The sequence below is a fragment of the Lichenostomus cassidix genome, chromosome 27 (genome assembly GCF_008360975.1).
Source record: "Lichenostomus cassidix isolate B80296 chromosome 27, HeHo_3.0, whole genome shotgun sequence".
Classification (NCBI taxonomy): Eukaryota; Metazoa; Chordata; class Aves; order Passeriformes; family Meliphagidae; genus Lichenostomus; species Lichenostomus cassidix.
The window spans coordinates 2,345,080-2,360,264 of NC_139507.1; the positions used below are offsets into that span (position 1 = coordinate 2,345,080).

At 47.1% G+C, this 15,185-nt stretch overlaps 2 protein-coding genes across 4 annotated transcripts; one reads left to right on the plus strand and one right to left on the minus strand.

Annotated features, from left to right (window-relative positions):
- The first annotated feature begins 331 nt into the window (after nucleotides 1-331).
- On the plus strand, nucleotides 332-4,708 carry LOC146426523 (acrosin-like). 3 transcript variants are annotated; one of them, XM_085083564.1, is made up of 6 exons: nucleotides 332-1,766; nucleotides 1,941-2,162; nucleotides 2,486-2,751; nucleotides 3,021-3,166; nucleotides 3,597-4,024; nucleotides 4,061-4,708. In XM_085083564.1, exons 1-6 carry the CDS (start codon nucleotides 1,681-1,683, stop codon nucleotides 4,524-4,526), a joined length of 1,614 nt encoding a protein of 537 aa, XP_084939690.1. In that variant the 5' UTR covers nucleotides 332-1,680; the 3' UTR covers nucleotides 4,527-4,708. The 3 variants fall into 3 exon arrangements, with proteins under 3 accessions (XP_084939690.1, XP_084939689.1, XP_084939688.1); XM_085083563.1 differs by having other exon boundaries at nucleotides 343-1,766; nucleotides 3,597-4,162; nucleotides 4,199-4,708; XM_085083562.1 differs by having other exon boundaries at nucleotides 351-1,766; nucleotides 3,597-4,708.
- Nucleotides 4,709-6,629: 1,921 nt separating this feature from the next.
- LOC146426524 (G protein-activated inward rectifier potassium channel 1-like) lies at nucleotides 6,630-15,129 on the minus strand. Its single transcript, XM_085083690.1, has 3 exons — nucleotides 14,143-15,129; nucleotides 7,859-8,075; nucleotides 6,630-7,331 (listed from the first exon to the last, which is right to left on the minus strand). Exons 1-3 carry the CDS (start codon nucleotides 14,791-14,793, stop codon nucleotides 6,766-6,768), a joined length of 1,434 nt encoding a protein of 477 aa, XP_084939816.1. The 5' UTR covers nucleotides 14,794-15,129; the 3' UTR covers nucleotides 6,630-6,765.
- Nucleotides 15,130-15,185: the final 56 nt, after the last annotated feature.

Here is a 15,185-nt window from a genome sequence, read left to right on the forward strand (position 1 = left end):
AGCTGTCCCCAAACTCTCACGTGGTGCTGCTGACTCCAGGGCTTGTGTCATACATCCTTTCCAGAGGATGGTTTTTTTCAGCCAACTCCCTGGGGAGGACAGCAAAGCTGCAGAGATGAGCTCAAATGTCAGCAGGGAGCCTGGGTGTCCTGAGGCTAAAATGGCCTCAGCCTTACCTCATTCCAGTCAGCAGTGGGTGAAGTTTGGTAACCTCTCTGTGGCATGCCTGTGGGGTGAGGGAGGCAGGGCAGGGCAGTGTGGGAAGGGTGAGGGAAGAGCTTCCAGGTGTTGTGAGTGAGATCCACAACACTTCAGATTCAGTGTTCCAGGAAGGACCTTCACCCAGAGCAGTGGCCTTGGGTGTTCCCACTGCTCCTCCAAGATACAGCAGCATGTCACAAAAGGAATCAAAGCACAGAGGATTTCCAGTGAAGACACTAGGAGGAGTTGGACATCTGTTCTTCCATTCCATAAAGTGAGGAAAATGAGGGGCCAGAGTGAGAGGTGAGGAGTTTTCAGAGCCTGCTAACCTCTGCTGACTGCCCTCCCTGGCATGCAGGGATCCAGTGCCTCTGGCACAGACCTGAAAGCTGAGTTGCAGATCGTGAAGCTGAGCCAGGACAGGGCAAATTTTTGCAGTAGCCAGGCCAGGGCATGGCCAGGACCTGGAGGTTATTCTGTACCACCTCACATCATTTTCTGGGGACAGGGGCAGAAGTCCCTTCTGGGTGGTGGTCTGGTCTGGTCTTGCCAGGCTCCATGTGGTGGATGATTGCATGTGAATTGTTCCACTCACTCCATTATTAATATTGTTGCTGCTACTGTTCATTTTCTTATTTTGTTGCTGTTTCCAGGATATTGTTCTTGTCTCAACCCATGATCTTTACCTTTTGTGCCTCCAATTCTCCTCTCAAGCCCACCAGAGAAGGGAGGGGAAAGGGAGAGGGGAGTGAGTGGCATGTGGTTTGCAGTGTTTCAGTGGGAGCACTGGATTGGGAAATACCATTCCTAAACCACAACAGTGAGTGCATAAACACTCTGCATCTCTGCCCCTCATCTTCTGCAACCATGACCTCCTCCAGCAGCCTCCAAAGGGAGCAGCACTGAGGCCTTTGCAGTCCTCATCCTGCACCAAACATGGGAAATGTATAAACAGGCTCAGAAGGCCTTCTTTATGGCATTGAACTCCTGTCAGCTTCTCACACTCTTTGCCATGGTCAGCAACTGCTCTTGCAATGCTCAGGAGTTTCCCAGGTTTGTTCTATTAGCTAAGGCTTATGTGCCTTAATGCATCCCCCCAGCTTGTTGGCATGTGGCATTGTTTCTTCCTAGCTTTGATGTGCCAGTTTTCTCCACCCTGTGGTGGCACTTGGCACCCTCTCTGACCAAGCACTCCCTTTGGAGTGACTCTTTCCCTTTGTGCCAGATTTGTCTGCCCACTGCATCATTTCTGCAGGTGCCAGGCACGGGACCTCTTTTGCCTTGCATGATCTTCATGGTCCCTTCCAACCCAAACCATTCTGTGGTTCTCTGAGGCTGTGGGCCTTCCCTGCCCTCTGAGGGCACTGTGCCCAGAACCTGGAACCAGCCACTCTGTGACATCAGCCCCAGGGCTGTGGGTGCCATGGGCCAGGTGACTGGAGCAGGCACTTGGCTGCTTTTGTTTCTTGTGGCTGACACATGCCACTGGCAGTGATGAACTTGCTGTACCTCTTCATCCTGCTGGCTATGTACAGACCTGCACATGGCACTTGGGACACCTGTAGGTAAGCAGCCCTAGGCTCTGGGAGGGTGCTTGGGCATTCCCTGGATTCCCTGCTTGTCCCCATTGCCATATCATGTCTTCCCAAACCCCATGTGGGAGCCTCCTTGCCAGCAGGCTGGTGCTGGGGCAGAAAGACCCAGCCTTGGGCAGGGCAGTAATGACTTTGTGCTTCCAGAGGGACCTGCGGGCTCAGGCCCATGGCTTCTGGCTATGACTCCATAGCTTCTGAGTACAGCATGGCACACATCATGGGTGGCAGAGGTGCCCTGCCAGGGGCCTGGCCCTGGATTGTCAGCATCCAGGATCCTAGGAAAATGGGCACTGGTCACACGTGTGGAGGATCCCTCATCGGCCCACAGTGGGTCCTTACAGCAGCCCACTGCTTCCTGCAGGCCAGGTAAGGGGGAGCAGGGAATGGGGAAATCCCAACAGCACAAACAGCTGCCCAGCTGCAGCACCACATACCAGTGCCATCCTGTTTCCTTGCAGTGTGCCCAGTGCCTCGGCACTACAGAGCCCAGCTGAGAGACTGCTCAGAGGGCTGGTCTGGTGCCACTGCTGCCTAGCAGCCTCCAGCTTGACCCTCCTGGAGCCCTAGGCATGCTAGGGCAGTCCCACTGTTGCTCTGCTTTCCCCTCTGCCTTGGGAAGCAGCAGGCAGAGAAGTGCTGAGCTGCCACAGCCATGGCTCTGCTCCCTCTCACCCCTGTCTGCCTTGCAGGAATGTCACCATGTGGCGTGTGCTGATCGGGGCCACCCAGCTGACTCACCTGGGCCCCGAGGCACAGGTACGCCATGTCAAGCGGCTCCTGGCTCACCAACACTACACTGCAGCTTCACAGCAGAACGACATTGCCTTGCTGGAGTTGGACCAGCCCGTGGAGTGCAGTGACTACATCCAGCCTGCCTGTGTGCCCAATGCCTCGCTGACAGTGTCCGAGCTGAAAACTTGCTACATTGCTGGCTGGCGTTACACCAGTGCAAGAGGTGAGGACCCAAAAAGGCCCTGACGGCAAGCGGGGCACCCCGGAGAAATGGGTTGGGTTTCCTGGAAGCAGAGACCAAAGTCAGGCTGTAGGATGTGTGCTTCTGGAGAGATGGGCCTGGCCTGCTCCCCAGAGCCAGACAGAAAGGACACAGCACTGCAACAGCTGCTCCAGAGGCAAAGCCAAGCCCTAGGGAAGGACTTCACCCCCAGACAGGGGAGTAGAGCTGGCACTGAGTTGCTGGGTGCTCATTCCTTCCTGTGCTCACAGCTCATGGACCCAGTGATGTCCTGCAGGAAGCCAGGGTCCGGCTCCTCGATGCCCATCTGGTTAACAGCAGCCGCTGGTACGCTGGGAGCATCCACAGCCACAACCTGTGTGCTGGCTACCCCCGGGGTGGCATCGACACCTGCCAGGTACTGTGTGCTGGGGACAGCCAACCCCCACCATGCCAACGTGGGCCAGCATGTGCTTTGCCTGGCAAATCACTTTTCCACCTCTGGGTCCCCACCACTGGTGGTTTCTTTCCCCTTCCCCATATCTGTAAGTCCTTGCCCAGTGCCCATGTTCCCAAGGCCTGGCACTCTGTCCAGAGAGCCCATCTGGTGCTCTGGGCAACCCAGAGGTCCAGCTGCTGGATCATCCATCCTCTGCACATCCAAGATCCCTGTGCAGATACCACAAGGGCCCTACTTTACAGACACCCAGCCCGTTCCCAGCTAAGGTTCTGGAGACTCCAGCACCTGAGCAGACCATTTTTGTGGCAGGGGCTGAAAGAGAGAAGCAAGCCTCTAGTGCTGGCAGCAGCCCCCCAACAGCACCCTAATCCTCTTCTGTCTGCTGCAGGGTGACAGTGGAGGGCCTCTGGTGTGCAAAGATAACAGAGCCAGCTACTTCTGGCTTGTTGGAGTGACCAGCTGGGGAAGAGGCTGTGCCAGAGCGAAGCGGCCTGGAGTCTACACCTCCACTCAGCACTTCTACGACTGGATCCTGGTCCAGATGGGCCTGTGCCCAGCTGTAACAGCCACTCCAGCAGCAGTGCCAGCCTTCACCTCAACCCCATGCCAGCAGCCAGAGCCAACACCAACAGAGTCAGGCTGCTTTACTGCCACTCCACAGCCACAGCCAGATGTAACAGCTGCTCCAACACCAGAGCCAACCTTCACCTCAACCACCTCTGAGCAGCCAAAACCAACCTTCATCTCAATCCCCTCTGACGAGCCAAAACCAATCTTCACCACAATCCCCTCTGAGCAGCCAAAACCAATCTTCACCTCAATACCCTCTGAAGAGCCAAAACCAATCTTCACCTCAATACCCTCTGAGGAGCCAAAACCAATCTTCACCCTAACCCCCTCTGAGAAGCCAGAGCCAACTTTGACCTCAACCACCTCTGAGCAGCCAAAACCAACCTTCACCTCAACCACCTCTGAGGAGCCAGAGCCAACCTTCACCTCAACCACCTCTGAGGAGCCAGAGCCAACCTCAACCCTCTGTGAGCAGTCAGAGCCAACCTTCACCTCAACCAGCTCTGAGCAGCCAGAGCCAACGTCAGCATCATCAGGCTGCTCTGAACCTACTGCACATTCACCCACTGCTGTAACAGCCACTGCAACACCAGAGCCTGCCACCTTGGAGCACCTAAGGCCACTGCCAAAGCCATCAGCCTGGTTAAAACCTGCTGTGCATCCATACAGGATGCTGGTGAAATTCTTAACTCGGGTGCATGAGATCCTGCAGGGCCTAATGGAAAGAAAGACAGGAGCAGCAGGATGAACAGGATCCAGTGCAGGCTGCAGTGGACTGTGACCATTTCCTACTGGGGCAGTGCCTGCTGATCCAAAGGCAGCCTCAGGGTCAAAGGTGTCCCCTGTCCTGCCCATCTTCCTCCTCTGCATGCAGACAAATGCTGAAGTTGATTTAGTTGCAGTAATAAAGTTGCCCATTGTCACTGTTAAGCATGTGTTTTCAGAGCAATTTGGTAAAATAGAAAATTTATTATTAGAAAGATGAATATCAAGATATATTCACACGCAGGTACTGCAGCCCTGCACTCCCTCCAGTTTATTCTCTACTGTCTTGGAGGCGTCAGCTGGTTTAGTCTCAATGGTCTTGGAAGACTAACTGGCTTTTTTATTTTTTACAATGCAGTTTGCTTTTTAACCCCTATTTATGCTGGTTTGGGTTGTAACCTCCCTTTTTTGGAGGGACCTTGTATGAGCCACCTGCTCCCCCACTCACCCACTCCTCCACATCATCACTCTCCTGGTGACACTGGGGTGCTCCTAAATGACACCATCACCCTCTCACACTTCCCCAGCCCCCCGTTTTTACTCACCCCCAAAAGAAGGCACAAAATGAGTGAAATCCCCCCAGTTTCTGCCCCACAGCAGAGGGGGAGTGTGTCTGAGGATGGTGCTTTGTCTCCTGGAGCTGCTTTATTGTCAACATGCACATTCCAGTAAAGAATGCTTGAGACCCAAGGTGGATCTAATTTTATTTTATACTAATTTGGGCTGTTCTGGAGAGTAGGGAAAGTCGTCATCATCATTTAAGACTTCATGCTGTCATCTAAATATTCCATACAAATACAGTTAATAAATGACAACACAGATTTTAGCACATATATATTGTTGAAATTCATACAGAAATCAAATAAAGAACAACAAGCAGCAAATCTTATCCCTGCATAAAACACCATTTTCCAGTTTCATACCATAGACAGATCAAAAGCAAGAAACAGTGAATTATGCAAGCCAAGCTATTCCTAGCTTGGATTTTTCACTTTACCGTCAAGGGATATGGCCACTGCCACCCCTTTTAAATCTGACTGAATTTTGTCCATGTAACAAGAGCAGAATTGGATCCTTCTACTGGAGACTGCTTTGCTGGTGCTGCTGCTCTGGTGATGAACACCCTCTATGCTGAGCTACTGAACACTGTTTACTAAACAGCAAGGTGTGTTCACAGTTACTAACAACCAGGAAAGGAAAAGCCTTTTTCACAGACTGAGGTGGATTGAGCTGAATAGCAATAAATATCACATCTACAGAATGATTGAGAATCATACAGAAACGGAGAAGGCAAATGTAACAAAACGAAAATTGGCAACATCAGACACTACCGTTCATTAGTAGAATTCTCAGATATGTAATGACTGGGCACTATCACTTTGCTTTTATTTACTTACAATGTCTCCAAACTAAAATTTCACTTAGTTGCAGTATAAAACATAGGATGAAGTTGAACTACTGATCTCGAGTTTCCTTCACAGTGAGTGGTGATATGGTCATTAAAATTCCACATGTGATCCACCACATCAAACGCTGAGGTCTAGTTTTGGACAGCATAAATGATCCTCATGTTTATCAGAGTCCATGTGAGTCAAATTACCCAAATGGTTATTGCAAACTGCTTGCTCTACCTGAATGATCATGAATGAGACACTGGGAGCACACTGAGGGTGCCACAGTCACTGGGAAAGAAGGATGCATGCCACCAGGAAGGCCACTTTGCAAAGGGGTCACTGGGAGAGAGCTGGACTATGACTGAGCAGTGTCACACACTCTGTGTTCTGCTGTTCTGTACATCAGGAGCAACCCAAGATCTGAGCTGCACAAAACTGTGTTTCAGCTGGTGTTACATACACCCTTCTTGGCTTCATATTTGAATGTTTCACTACTCTGTAACTAAGGAGCTGATCCTCGCCTTGTGAAAAAGCATCTGCATGGAAGACAGTGTAGATTTGCAATGAGCATGCTGAGAAACATCATCAGGGCAGGAATCTCTTTGGCATGACAAGGTAATCCTCCTGCCCCTCCAAGTCCTATTAGGCTACCTAAATTGGATCTGGACAGAACAATTATACAAAAAGGATCATTCTTCCTGAAAGTAGCAAAACCAAGTTATGACTTTATTGTGAAACAACTCTGTCAGGGCAGCAGTCTCACACACAGTTTATCAGCAACAACTCCTCTTTCTTCAGCTCTTAAAAGAAGTGATCAGAGTTCGTTTTTCAAAGTTTGGCAGGAAAACTATCTTCCAATTTCACTTCTAGAGTGCCCATACTTGGAAAATCCTGCTGTAACTCGAGACCACTGGTAGACTGAGTCAAAGCCTTGGCATTTATTTTTAAGCCTTTCAGCTGTATCCTGTTATCACTGTCTTCATCGTCAGAGGTGGGACCTGTTTCTTGAATTTTCAGGAGATCTCCAGTACTGAAAGTCTTCTGTGTGCTACAGGAACTCATTCTCAGGGCTTTTTGTGGAAGGCCTTCCTTGCCCAAGCTAATCTTCTGAAGTTTTAAAGGGAGCTTGTTTTTCTCTGCTGCAACATCAGTACAGTCAAGTGGACAAACCTGATCTCTTCTGGTTTTCTTATCAAAAGGACTAAGAGATGACAGGGACAGGTTTTCTTCTTGCTCTTTAACACTGTAAGGAGGAGTGGGGACCTCAAAGGTAGCATGAAACTGAGAATAATCAACCCTGAAAAAGCCATCTTCTAGAGACATCACTGGGAGGAACCTGTGACCCCAAAGGACTTCATCTTCTGTGTATGAGGTCCTAGCTTGGCATGTCATTCCTGTGGAAATGGACAAGAGCATGGCATTCTCAGGTGAGCAAGCACACTGGCATGTAGAACCAAAAATACATGCTAAGGCTGACAGGGAAAAATTAATTGCCAGGACAATTGAAAAAACCAATTTTATAGATTATGAAATGGGGCAACTGTTCCTGGACAATCTTCTGCCTGTCAATGGAGTGCTTCTAATTGACTGACTAGATTTTTTTTTTTGCAAATATTGGATTAAATATTGCAGGTACAAAACCAAGCAAAAGCAAAATAAAAAGTTCAACATTCTTTCATGCTTGGCCATAGTCCAAGAGTGGCAGGCTATGTCTCCTGGATATATTGGCCACTTTGGGAATTGGTAATGCAGAGCCCTGTGGGGAAGGGAAGTCTCTTATTGGCTGGTGAAAGGCACTGAAGCTCTGCAGCATATGGCAGGAAATGCTGGAGCATCCAGGACTAACAGCTGCCTTGCTAAAAATATCAGCACTGAAAACGAAGACTAAAAATCAGAGTATGCTTATTATTCTAAGTCTTACCAGTAGTCTCAACGATTCCTTCAAGGATGACAACAATTTCAAATTGCTCACTTCTTAGTGATCTTTGTGAGAGAGAAAAAAAGGGGCTCTCTGAGTTAATTTCATGACAGATTGTTAAAGGCGAAACTAAAAACAGCTGGTCGGCTCCAGTTCCAAATCCAACATCCAGTTCACACTGGTCCAGTGGCAGAAATTCTCCCTCCGGTGTCTGTCTGGACTAAAGATAAAAACAGGATTTAGTAAGCACGAAGGCCAAATGTGAAATCAGTGCAATAAAGTTTAAATCTGCCTCTTCCATAACATTACCATCCATGTCTGGGGGCTTCATAAGTAGTGCTAAATACTACAAGGTTACTATGCAAGACCAATTTTGACTTCTCTTATTATGCCAGTAAATCTCATCACCACTTACAAACTTTACTATGACATAACACACTTCATACATACATACATATATATAGATAATATATACATATATAATACACACATATATATACTTTGACAACCATGTTGTGTACCACACCACATGCCTTGTAATGGATGTTCAACATTAATATCCTGTGGCAAAAGTTCCTGTTGATGGGACAAAAATCTGCAAGCTGGGCACATTTTGTTCTGTTGTTTGAATTCTCCTTTCATTATTTCTCTGTGTTACTAACTTTTGCTTGGCAGACACTGTGATGTACTAACTCAAAGGTAAACATCATAGTAATTGTGCAGTATGTCTGGTTAGTGGCATTTTCACAAAACCAGCTGAATTGATACTGATGATGCTATCATCCCTTGTATGTACCATCTACTGTGTACTGAACTTAATAATGAACTTATTATTAAGCTAAATGCCTCATTTTTCTTCCCATCATTTCACGGGTCCAATAAAGATACTGATATGATAGCTTCCCTCCACCCCATAGCGTTCCCTCCACATTTTTCTGGTATTGAAAGTATAACTAAAAGTTACATCAGTTGGCTAGGCAGCTCCTCACCTGATTGCTTTGAAGGTCTCTGATTGAAATTGCCCATTTAAATCAGAAGTTTTGCACAGGTTATATAAATCCTATTTAAAATCCTTCCTGCTTATTATTTGATTTAAAAGCACCTAACTCTTTAAGAAGATGACTACTGATTATAAATAAATAAATAAATAAATATTATTATAAATCATAGTATCATAGAAGAATAAATAAATAGTTTTAACAGTGTTGCATTTGTATTGACAAATGTATTGGTTCCTCTGCTTGGAAACACTGTTCACTGAGAGCAAGCCAAAGGCTTTTGCCATCAACTTAGATCTGATCAGTATTCCTTTAAAAAAGTTTCTGTCTTTAAAAAAATCCCCAAGCAACTAATATATATCTTCATATTGTCTCTCCTCTTCACATGTACCTAAAAATGCTTATTATAACTGCCTGGTATTTCCTGGAGATTACATAACCAGTCAGACAGCTGCTAGAGTAGAGCTCCTTTTAAATACAATGCAGTATTTCATTTCTGTGCTGTATGTTTGCTTTGCCACTGAGGAAAAAATATTCTTCCTACCTAAGTAATAAAGTTCTCTCCTACACAGGAGGACAAGAGTCAATTCCTCCATTACTGATAAAGACAGAGAAAGTACCAGCTGATTGTGTGTAAAAGCATTTTCACAAATTATTTCTGATTTGAACCACAGAAGTGCTATGAAATAAAAGCAATCAAAACTGCTGCTATGTCTGTTACATGCAAAGGTGTAATCAACCTACTGCAAAACCATTTTTTCTCTTTTCCTGAGGCAAGCTGCAGAGCTCAGCTGCACACTGCGCCACTGCTTTTGTTGCCTGGCTGCTGCTCTTGCAGTGGCTGCACAGATTGATTGGCTGTGGATGATTTTCACTCCAAGGTAACATGAGCTCTAAGAACCAACATCTAAATCTCAAATTTGTCCCCCAAGTTTTGTCATATATTTACCTAGACAAAACTGTGCACCTCTGCACTAATTGCTGCCTGGCTGACTTAAGAACTGCTTGATCCACAAACCATTTTTCTTTGTGGAAGAGTCTTCGATCAAATGCATTCAATAGTAAACATATCCAGTGAGGAGGGTTAGAGGTAACAGATCTGGGAGAAAGCAAAAGGTTGTGTTTGAGGTATTCAGTATCTTCCATACAGGATTGATTTATGCAGGGCATGAAGAATTTTTAAAAGATGTTTGTTTGGTGAATAAAAAGAAGTTAATCTGAATGAAGATAGCTTAATAGCTCAAATACATTCAGGCTCAGCGACCTTTGTGTTTTAGATATATAGCTTTACTCAAAGGACCACAAAACAAGGCAGAGGACTATAAACTGTCAGCAATTAGTGTGGAAGGAACACTTGTGATGCTTTATTTTGACCATCCACATGACACAAAGACAAGTACATTTTGCAGATTTGAGCACACGTTGAACAAGGGCACAATTACTTAGAAATGCCCTAGCTTCCAATTTAAATGTGGTCAGAGATGGATGATCTAAAGGTCTCAAAGAATTTCTCCAAAGGTTAATTGCTTCACAGCTAAGGGGGAAAAAAAGAAAAAAGATTGCTGTGTCTTTAACTTCCTGCCACTGGATCTTTGTTTTGGTTTTTATTACAAGGCAGATTTCCACTGCATCACCACTCAGTCTGTTTTAGTGTCTGATCAAACACATTGTGCTCTTCAAATTGTCACTCCTATCCTTTATTCATTCTCTTTGCTTTTCTAGACCCTGTTGTTTATGCATATCTCTCTTTAACTGTACATGATGCAGTTTTATTATTATTATTAACTCTCTGTCAGTTCAGTCATTAGAGAACTCACATAATTATGTTTTGATATCCAGGTGGACTAATTAAGCCCTGGAGCAGAAAAAGTGGGATGCAAAAGATGCAGCACCATCATGCTTAATTTAATAGTGTAGCCTAGAAAATGCTAAACTAGTACATGCTCATTGCTCCTCCCCCACACTTAGACTATCAGCTGGCAAGAAGTCTTATTACATTTTATATTACTGGAATAATATGATCTTGTTACTCTGATATCATTGTAAAGGTTTGTGTGGAGTTCCATTCCAAAACCTGAGAGGGAGGTAATCAAGAAGACAGAGCCAGGCTTTTCACAGAGGTGCCCAGCAGTAACAAGAGAGACAACAGGTATAAGTTGAAACAAGGGAAGTTTGGATTGGATTGAAGAAAAACTTTTTCATCATGAGGACAGTTAAGCAGTGGAAAAGCTTGCCCAGCAAGGCTGTGCAGTTATTTTTCCTAGAGGTTTCCAAAACTATATTGGAAAAAGCCCAGAGTAACCTGGTCTGACCTCCTAGCTCACCATACTTTCAGCAGAAGGTTGGACCAGAGACTTCCTGAAGTTCCTCCCAACCTGAATAATTCTGTAATATTAAAAAAGATTTTTTTTTTTTGCACTTTCTGCCCTGCTTATCAGCTTATTGAAATCACAATATAATGGGTCTTCTTACTTACTCCCAACGCCTGTCACCTGCCATTTGCAATTTCTGTTACAATTTTGTTTGCTTTCAGCTTATTCAAAGCTGGTAGTAAGTCCAGCCTAAACAATAGCTGCTGCTGGTTATAACCCAAAACTCTATGGCTCTCATGCTTCACAACTGTATTTTAAAAACTATTGTTAGCACATGTGGAAAACAGGCTATGATGATTTTATATTCCTCAACTTTCTGAATCAAAATGTCCTACACTAGCTGAAACACTACATAGATGATTTTACACACCATCATGTTTACCAATGACATATGTAGTCACATCAAGAAAAGGTAAAAGTAAGTACCATAATTGAGTTTTAAAAATTCAGTACTGAAACTGCACATTTTTAGCAGCTAGTTCCAAATAGCTTTTTTCTATTTCTTGCTCCAGGATTTTGCTTTTTCCAGCTTCTATAGCACTCAATGTAAATTAGAGAGACTTGGGTTTCTGGAAAAGTTTTTTGCTGAAACACACACAATTAGTCTTGTAGCTGTTTTCCAAACTCTACATTACTTAGTCCAAAAAGAGCCTCAGAGGTTTCCAAGATACCACTATGCCATGCTGCTGCACAGTCCCTGGACCCAAAGAAAAGCCAGCCCAGTGTGGTAGCACTATTGTAGTCTACTGAATGCATTAGGGCATTTATCACCCTGTCAGAAAATGCTATTCAGACAGACTTAGATTACTATATTTTCATTACAAAGATAAATCCTCAGAGCTCCACTGGTCCAACCAAAACACCACATTCGCTACTAAATATATCTCCTATCTCAAGTGCAAAAATGGGATGTGCTTCTTCACATTCCTTCACTGTGACACCACTACAAAAAAAAAATTCTAGCTATCTAATCAGGTACAGCAAGTACAGCAAGATCAGCTGTTGGCAGCACTGCAGGGAAGAAGAGGGGACAGAGCTCAGATCACAAGGCAGGATTTGCTGAAGATAGCAAGAGAATTCTGGCACATTCACCTTAAGTTTGCAGGACACACCAAGCTACTTCAAAGCAGCTGATAGAAACTCACTGAGCAGCCACCACTGACCACTAGAATGGTGTGTCCAGTTCAGAGGGCAGCTTAATAAAATGATGAGGATTTACAGAAAATCCTGTGGGAAATAGATATGGGAACTAATACCACACCTTTCAGTGAGGACTGAGGGGGCAGCTATTGTAAATTCAATTTTAAACCTTCTTCTGTTCATAGCTTGTATTTGCCAAAGGTCGCAAAGCAGCTTGAAGACAAGGCATGGGCATGATGATCATACCAAAAATAAAAAAAATCAAGAATTGCTCACTGATTCATTGCCTACACAAAAGCTATCCTAAGACACAACAGTCATGCAGGTCCATCAAATGTCCCTGAGTTTTCTGTCCCAGTCACCTGCATATCAGCACTGTGCAGCAATAGAACTGTCAGCAGAAAGCACATCAGGTTGGATATTCAGTGTCTTATTTCAAAAGAAAATGAGTTACCCTATCTGTGTAAAACAATGGGACACCACTGTTATTCCACTTTGACGTGCATTCCATTTTGAATGATGGAATTGAATACTTTAGGCAAACTTTCTGCTGGAGAGCAACAAAAACCATGATTCAGCTGGCTTTGCAATTCCTACAAAAATTGCTCCAGTACAACTCCTTACAGCTTGTTCCCATATATATATCCAACTTCTTTTTAAATCTTAGCAGATTCTCCATTTTAACTGGTATTCTGTAACAGGAAAAATTAACAGCTCAGGCTAGCATTCAGCACAGAACAGAAGGAAAACAGCCTTTCATATTTAGCACTGCTTCATCACATACTGCTTCATTCTTGTTTATGCAGCTTATTAAAAAGGCCAGTTGCTCCAAAGAGATAATTAGTAGATAGAGTACAGAACATTTATAACACTCAAATATGATATCCTGAAATTAATGTCATCATTGGGATCCAGCTTTTGACAGCTGAGGAGCTCCAGACAGAGCTCCTGTGACAAGACAGAGCTGCTGTGAGATGCTACAGTGCTTAGCCTTGGCATGCCATACAGGGTTTTCTTCCATTCTATTCCAGTCCAGTTTATCTGCTGGACTTTCATGCCTGCCAAACTCTTCTGTCCTGATTTTTTTTTTGGTTATGGGCTCCTTTGAATTCCAGTTCTCTTGCATTCTGAATTATACTGACCATTTTCAGCAATTAATAGACACTGGTGACAATCAAAGGGTGTTTCCACTAAAGAACCTATCCAATCCCTCTGAAATGCTGGGAGGCCATTAGCTGGAACACTGGGATAAAGATCTGCAAGTCAAAGCTCACCAAGTTTCCCCAAGGGGAAGAAGGGGTCAAGGTTGATCTTCATCCTAGTTTAATGTCACCACAAATCAATTCTTTATTCCCAGCCATCATCTGCTAAGCAGCATGCCTCAGTACCTCTCCTTGCAGCTATCCTGCATCCCGACACATCCATCCATCCTGACCAAATTGGGTTTCAGAATCTCACAATCCCCAGAAATGCCCCTGGGAGGTCTCTGATCAGACCTTTTTGCCCTGTGCCTGCTTGGCTCTTTCTATGGATAGCTACGCCTAATTCTTCCCTAGTCCTTCACACCACCGCAGTCACATCCTCTCACCCACCTGCCAAGGGACAGGACAGCTGCCCCGGGGCAGGGCAGAGCTGCAGGGGCTGCACAGGGGCTGCACGGGGGCTGCACGGGGGCTGCCTGCCCCATGTCCACATCCTTACACTTGGCCAGCACCCTGCCCGTATCGCCCACCGCCACCCAGCTGCCCTCTGCCACCCTCTGTCGCGTCACCCTCACCTTGATGAGCTTGCAGCGGATCTGGGCAGACACCATGTGGCTGTTGCGGAGGTTGCCGACACGAAACATGAGGCAGAGCTTGGCATCCCGCTGCGAGATGACCGCGGCACGGCTGAACATGAGCGTCTCCGCTCGCTTCTTGGGCTGGGACATCTTGATGAACATGCAGCCGATGAGGAACGCATCGACAATGGAGCCCAGCAGCGACTGGAAGAGGAAAAGCACGATGCCCTCGGGGCAGCGCTCCGTGATGTAGCGGTGCCCGTAGCCGATGGTGGCCTCGGTCTCGATGAAGAAGAGGAAGGCGGAGGGGAAGTTGTACACGTTGGCCACGCACGGGCTGTACGAGTCGCCGTGCGCCTGGTGCAGGTCCCCCCGCAGGTAGGCGATGCCCCACCACATGGAGGCCATGACCAGCCAGGCCACCGTGTAGGTCAGCAGGAAGATGAGCAGGTTCCAGCGCCACTTGAGGTCCACCAGCGTGGTGAAGAAGTCGGAGAGGTAGCGGCTGCTCTCGCCGCCCAGGTTGCCGTGCTGCACGTTGCAGCGCCCGTTCTTGTCCACGAAGCGCTGCCGCTCTCGGCGGGCGCTGCAGCTAGCAAGGCCCACGGCCTGGTACTCGTCCCCAAACTTCCTGCGCACGGCTGACATGCTGCCGGCCGCCGAGGTGCTCCGCGGGTGCGGTGAGGATGCGGCGGGGCGGGAGGGGAGAGGAGAGCGCACTGCGCTGCCTGCGCGCAGCAGCCTCGGGACACGGGCTGTGCCCGGAGAGCCGCGGAGCCGGAGCGGGGCGATGCCGGCGCCGCCCGCCCGCGAGCAGGGCAGGGGAAGGGCCGGAGGAGCCGCGGGCAGACGGAGAGATGCCCGAGGGACCGAGCAGCCGACGGGCAGAGACGAGCTGGGCTGGGCTGGGCAGGGCGAGCCCGGCTGGGGCGGGGTGAGCGGAGCTGGGGCGGGGTAAGCAAGGGCTGGGGCGGAGTGAGCGAGGGCTGGGGCCGGGCGAGCCGCGGAGCTCGCCGTGTAACGCCGGGGAGCGGGGCGGG

What these genes read in the sequence shown, in the direction of transcription:
- LOC146426523 (XM_085083562.1), top strand. Translation starts at nt 1,681, where the DNA reads ATGCCACTGGCAGTGATGAACTTGCTGTACCTCTTCATCCTGCTGGCT. An exon ending in CACTGCTTCCTGCAGGCCAG is followed by an intron (nt 2,163 to 2,485) that starts GTAAGGGGGAGC and finishes TCTGCCTTGCAG; the next exon opens with GAATGTCACCATGTGGCGTG. An exon ending in GCGTTACACCAGTGCAAGAG is followed by an intron (nt 2,752 to 3,020) that starts GTGAGGACCCAA and finishes CTGTGCTCACAG; the next exon opens with CTCATGGACCCAGTGATGTC.
- LOC146426524 (XM_085083690.1), bottom strand. Translation starts at nt 14,793, where the DNA reads ATGTCAGCCGTGCGCAGGAAGTTTGGGGACGAGTACCAGGCCGTGGGC. An exon ending in TCCGCTGCAAGCTCATCAAG is followed by an intron (nt 8,076 to 14,142) that starts GTGAGGGTGACG and finishes TTTTATCTTTAG; the next exon opens with TCCAGACAGACACCGGAGGG. An exon ending in AGGAATCGTTGAGACTACTG is followed by an intron (nt 7,332 to 7,858) that starts GTAAGACTTAGA and finishes CCATTTCCACAG; the next exon opens with GAATGACATGCCAAGCTAGG.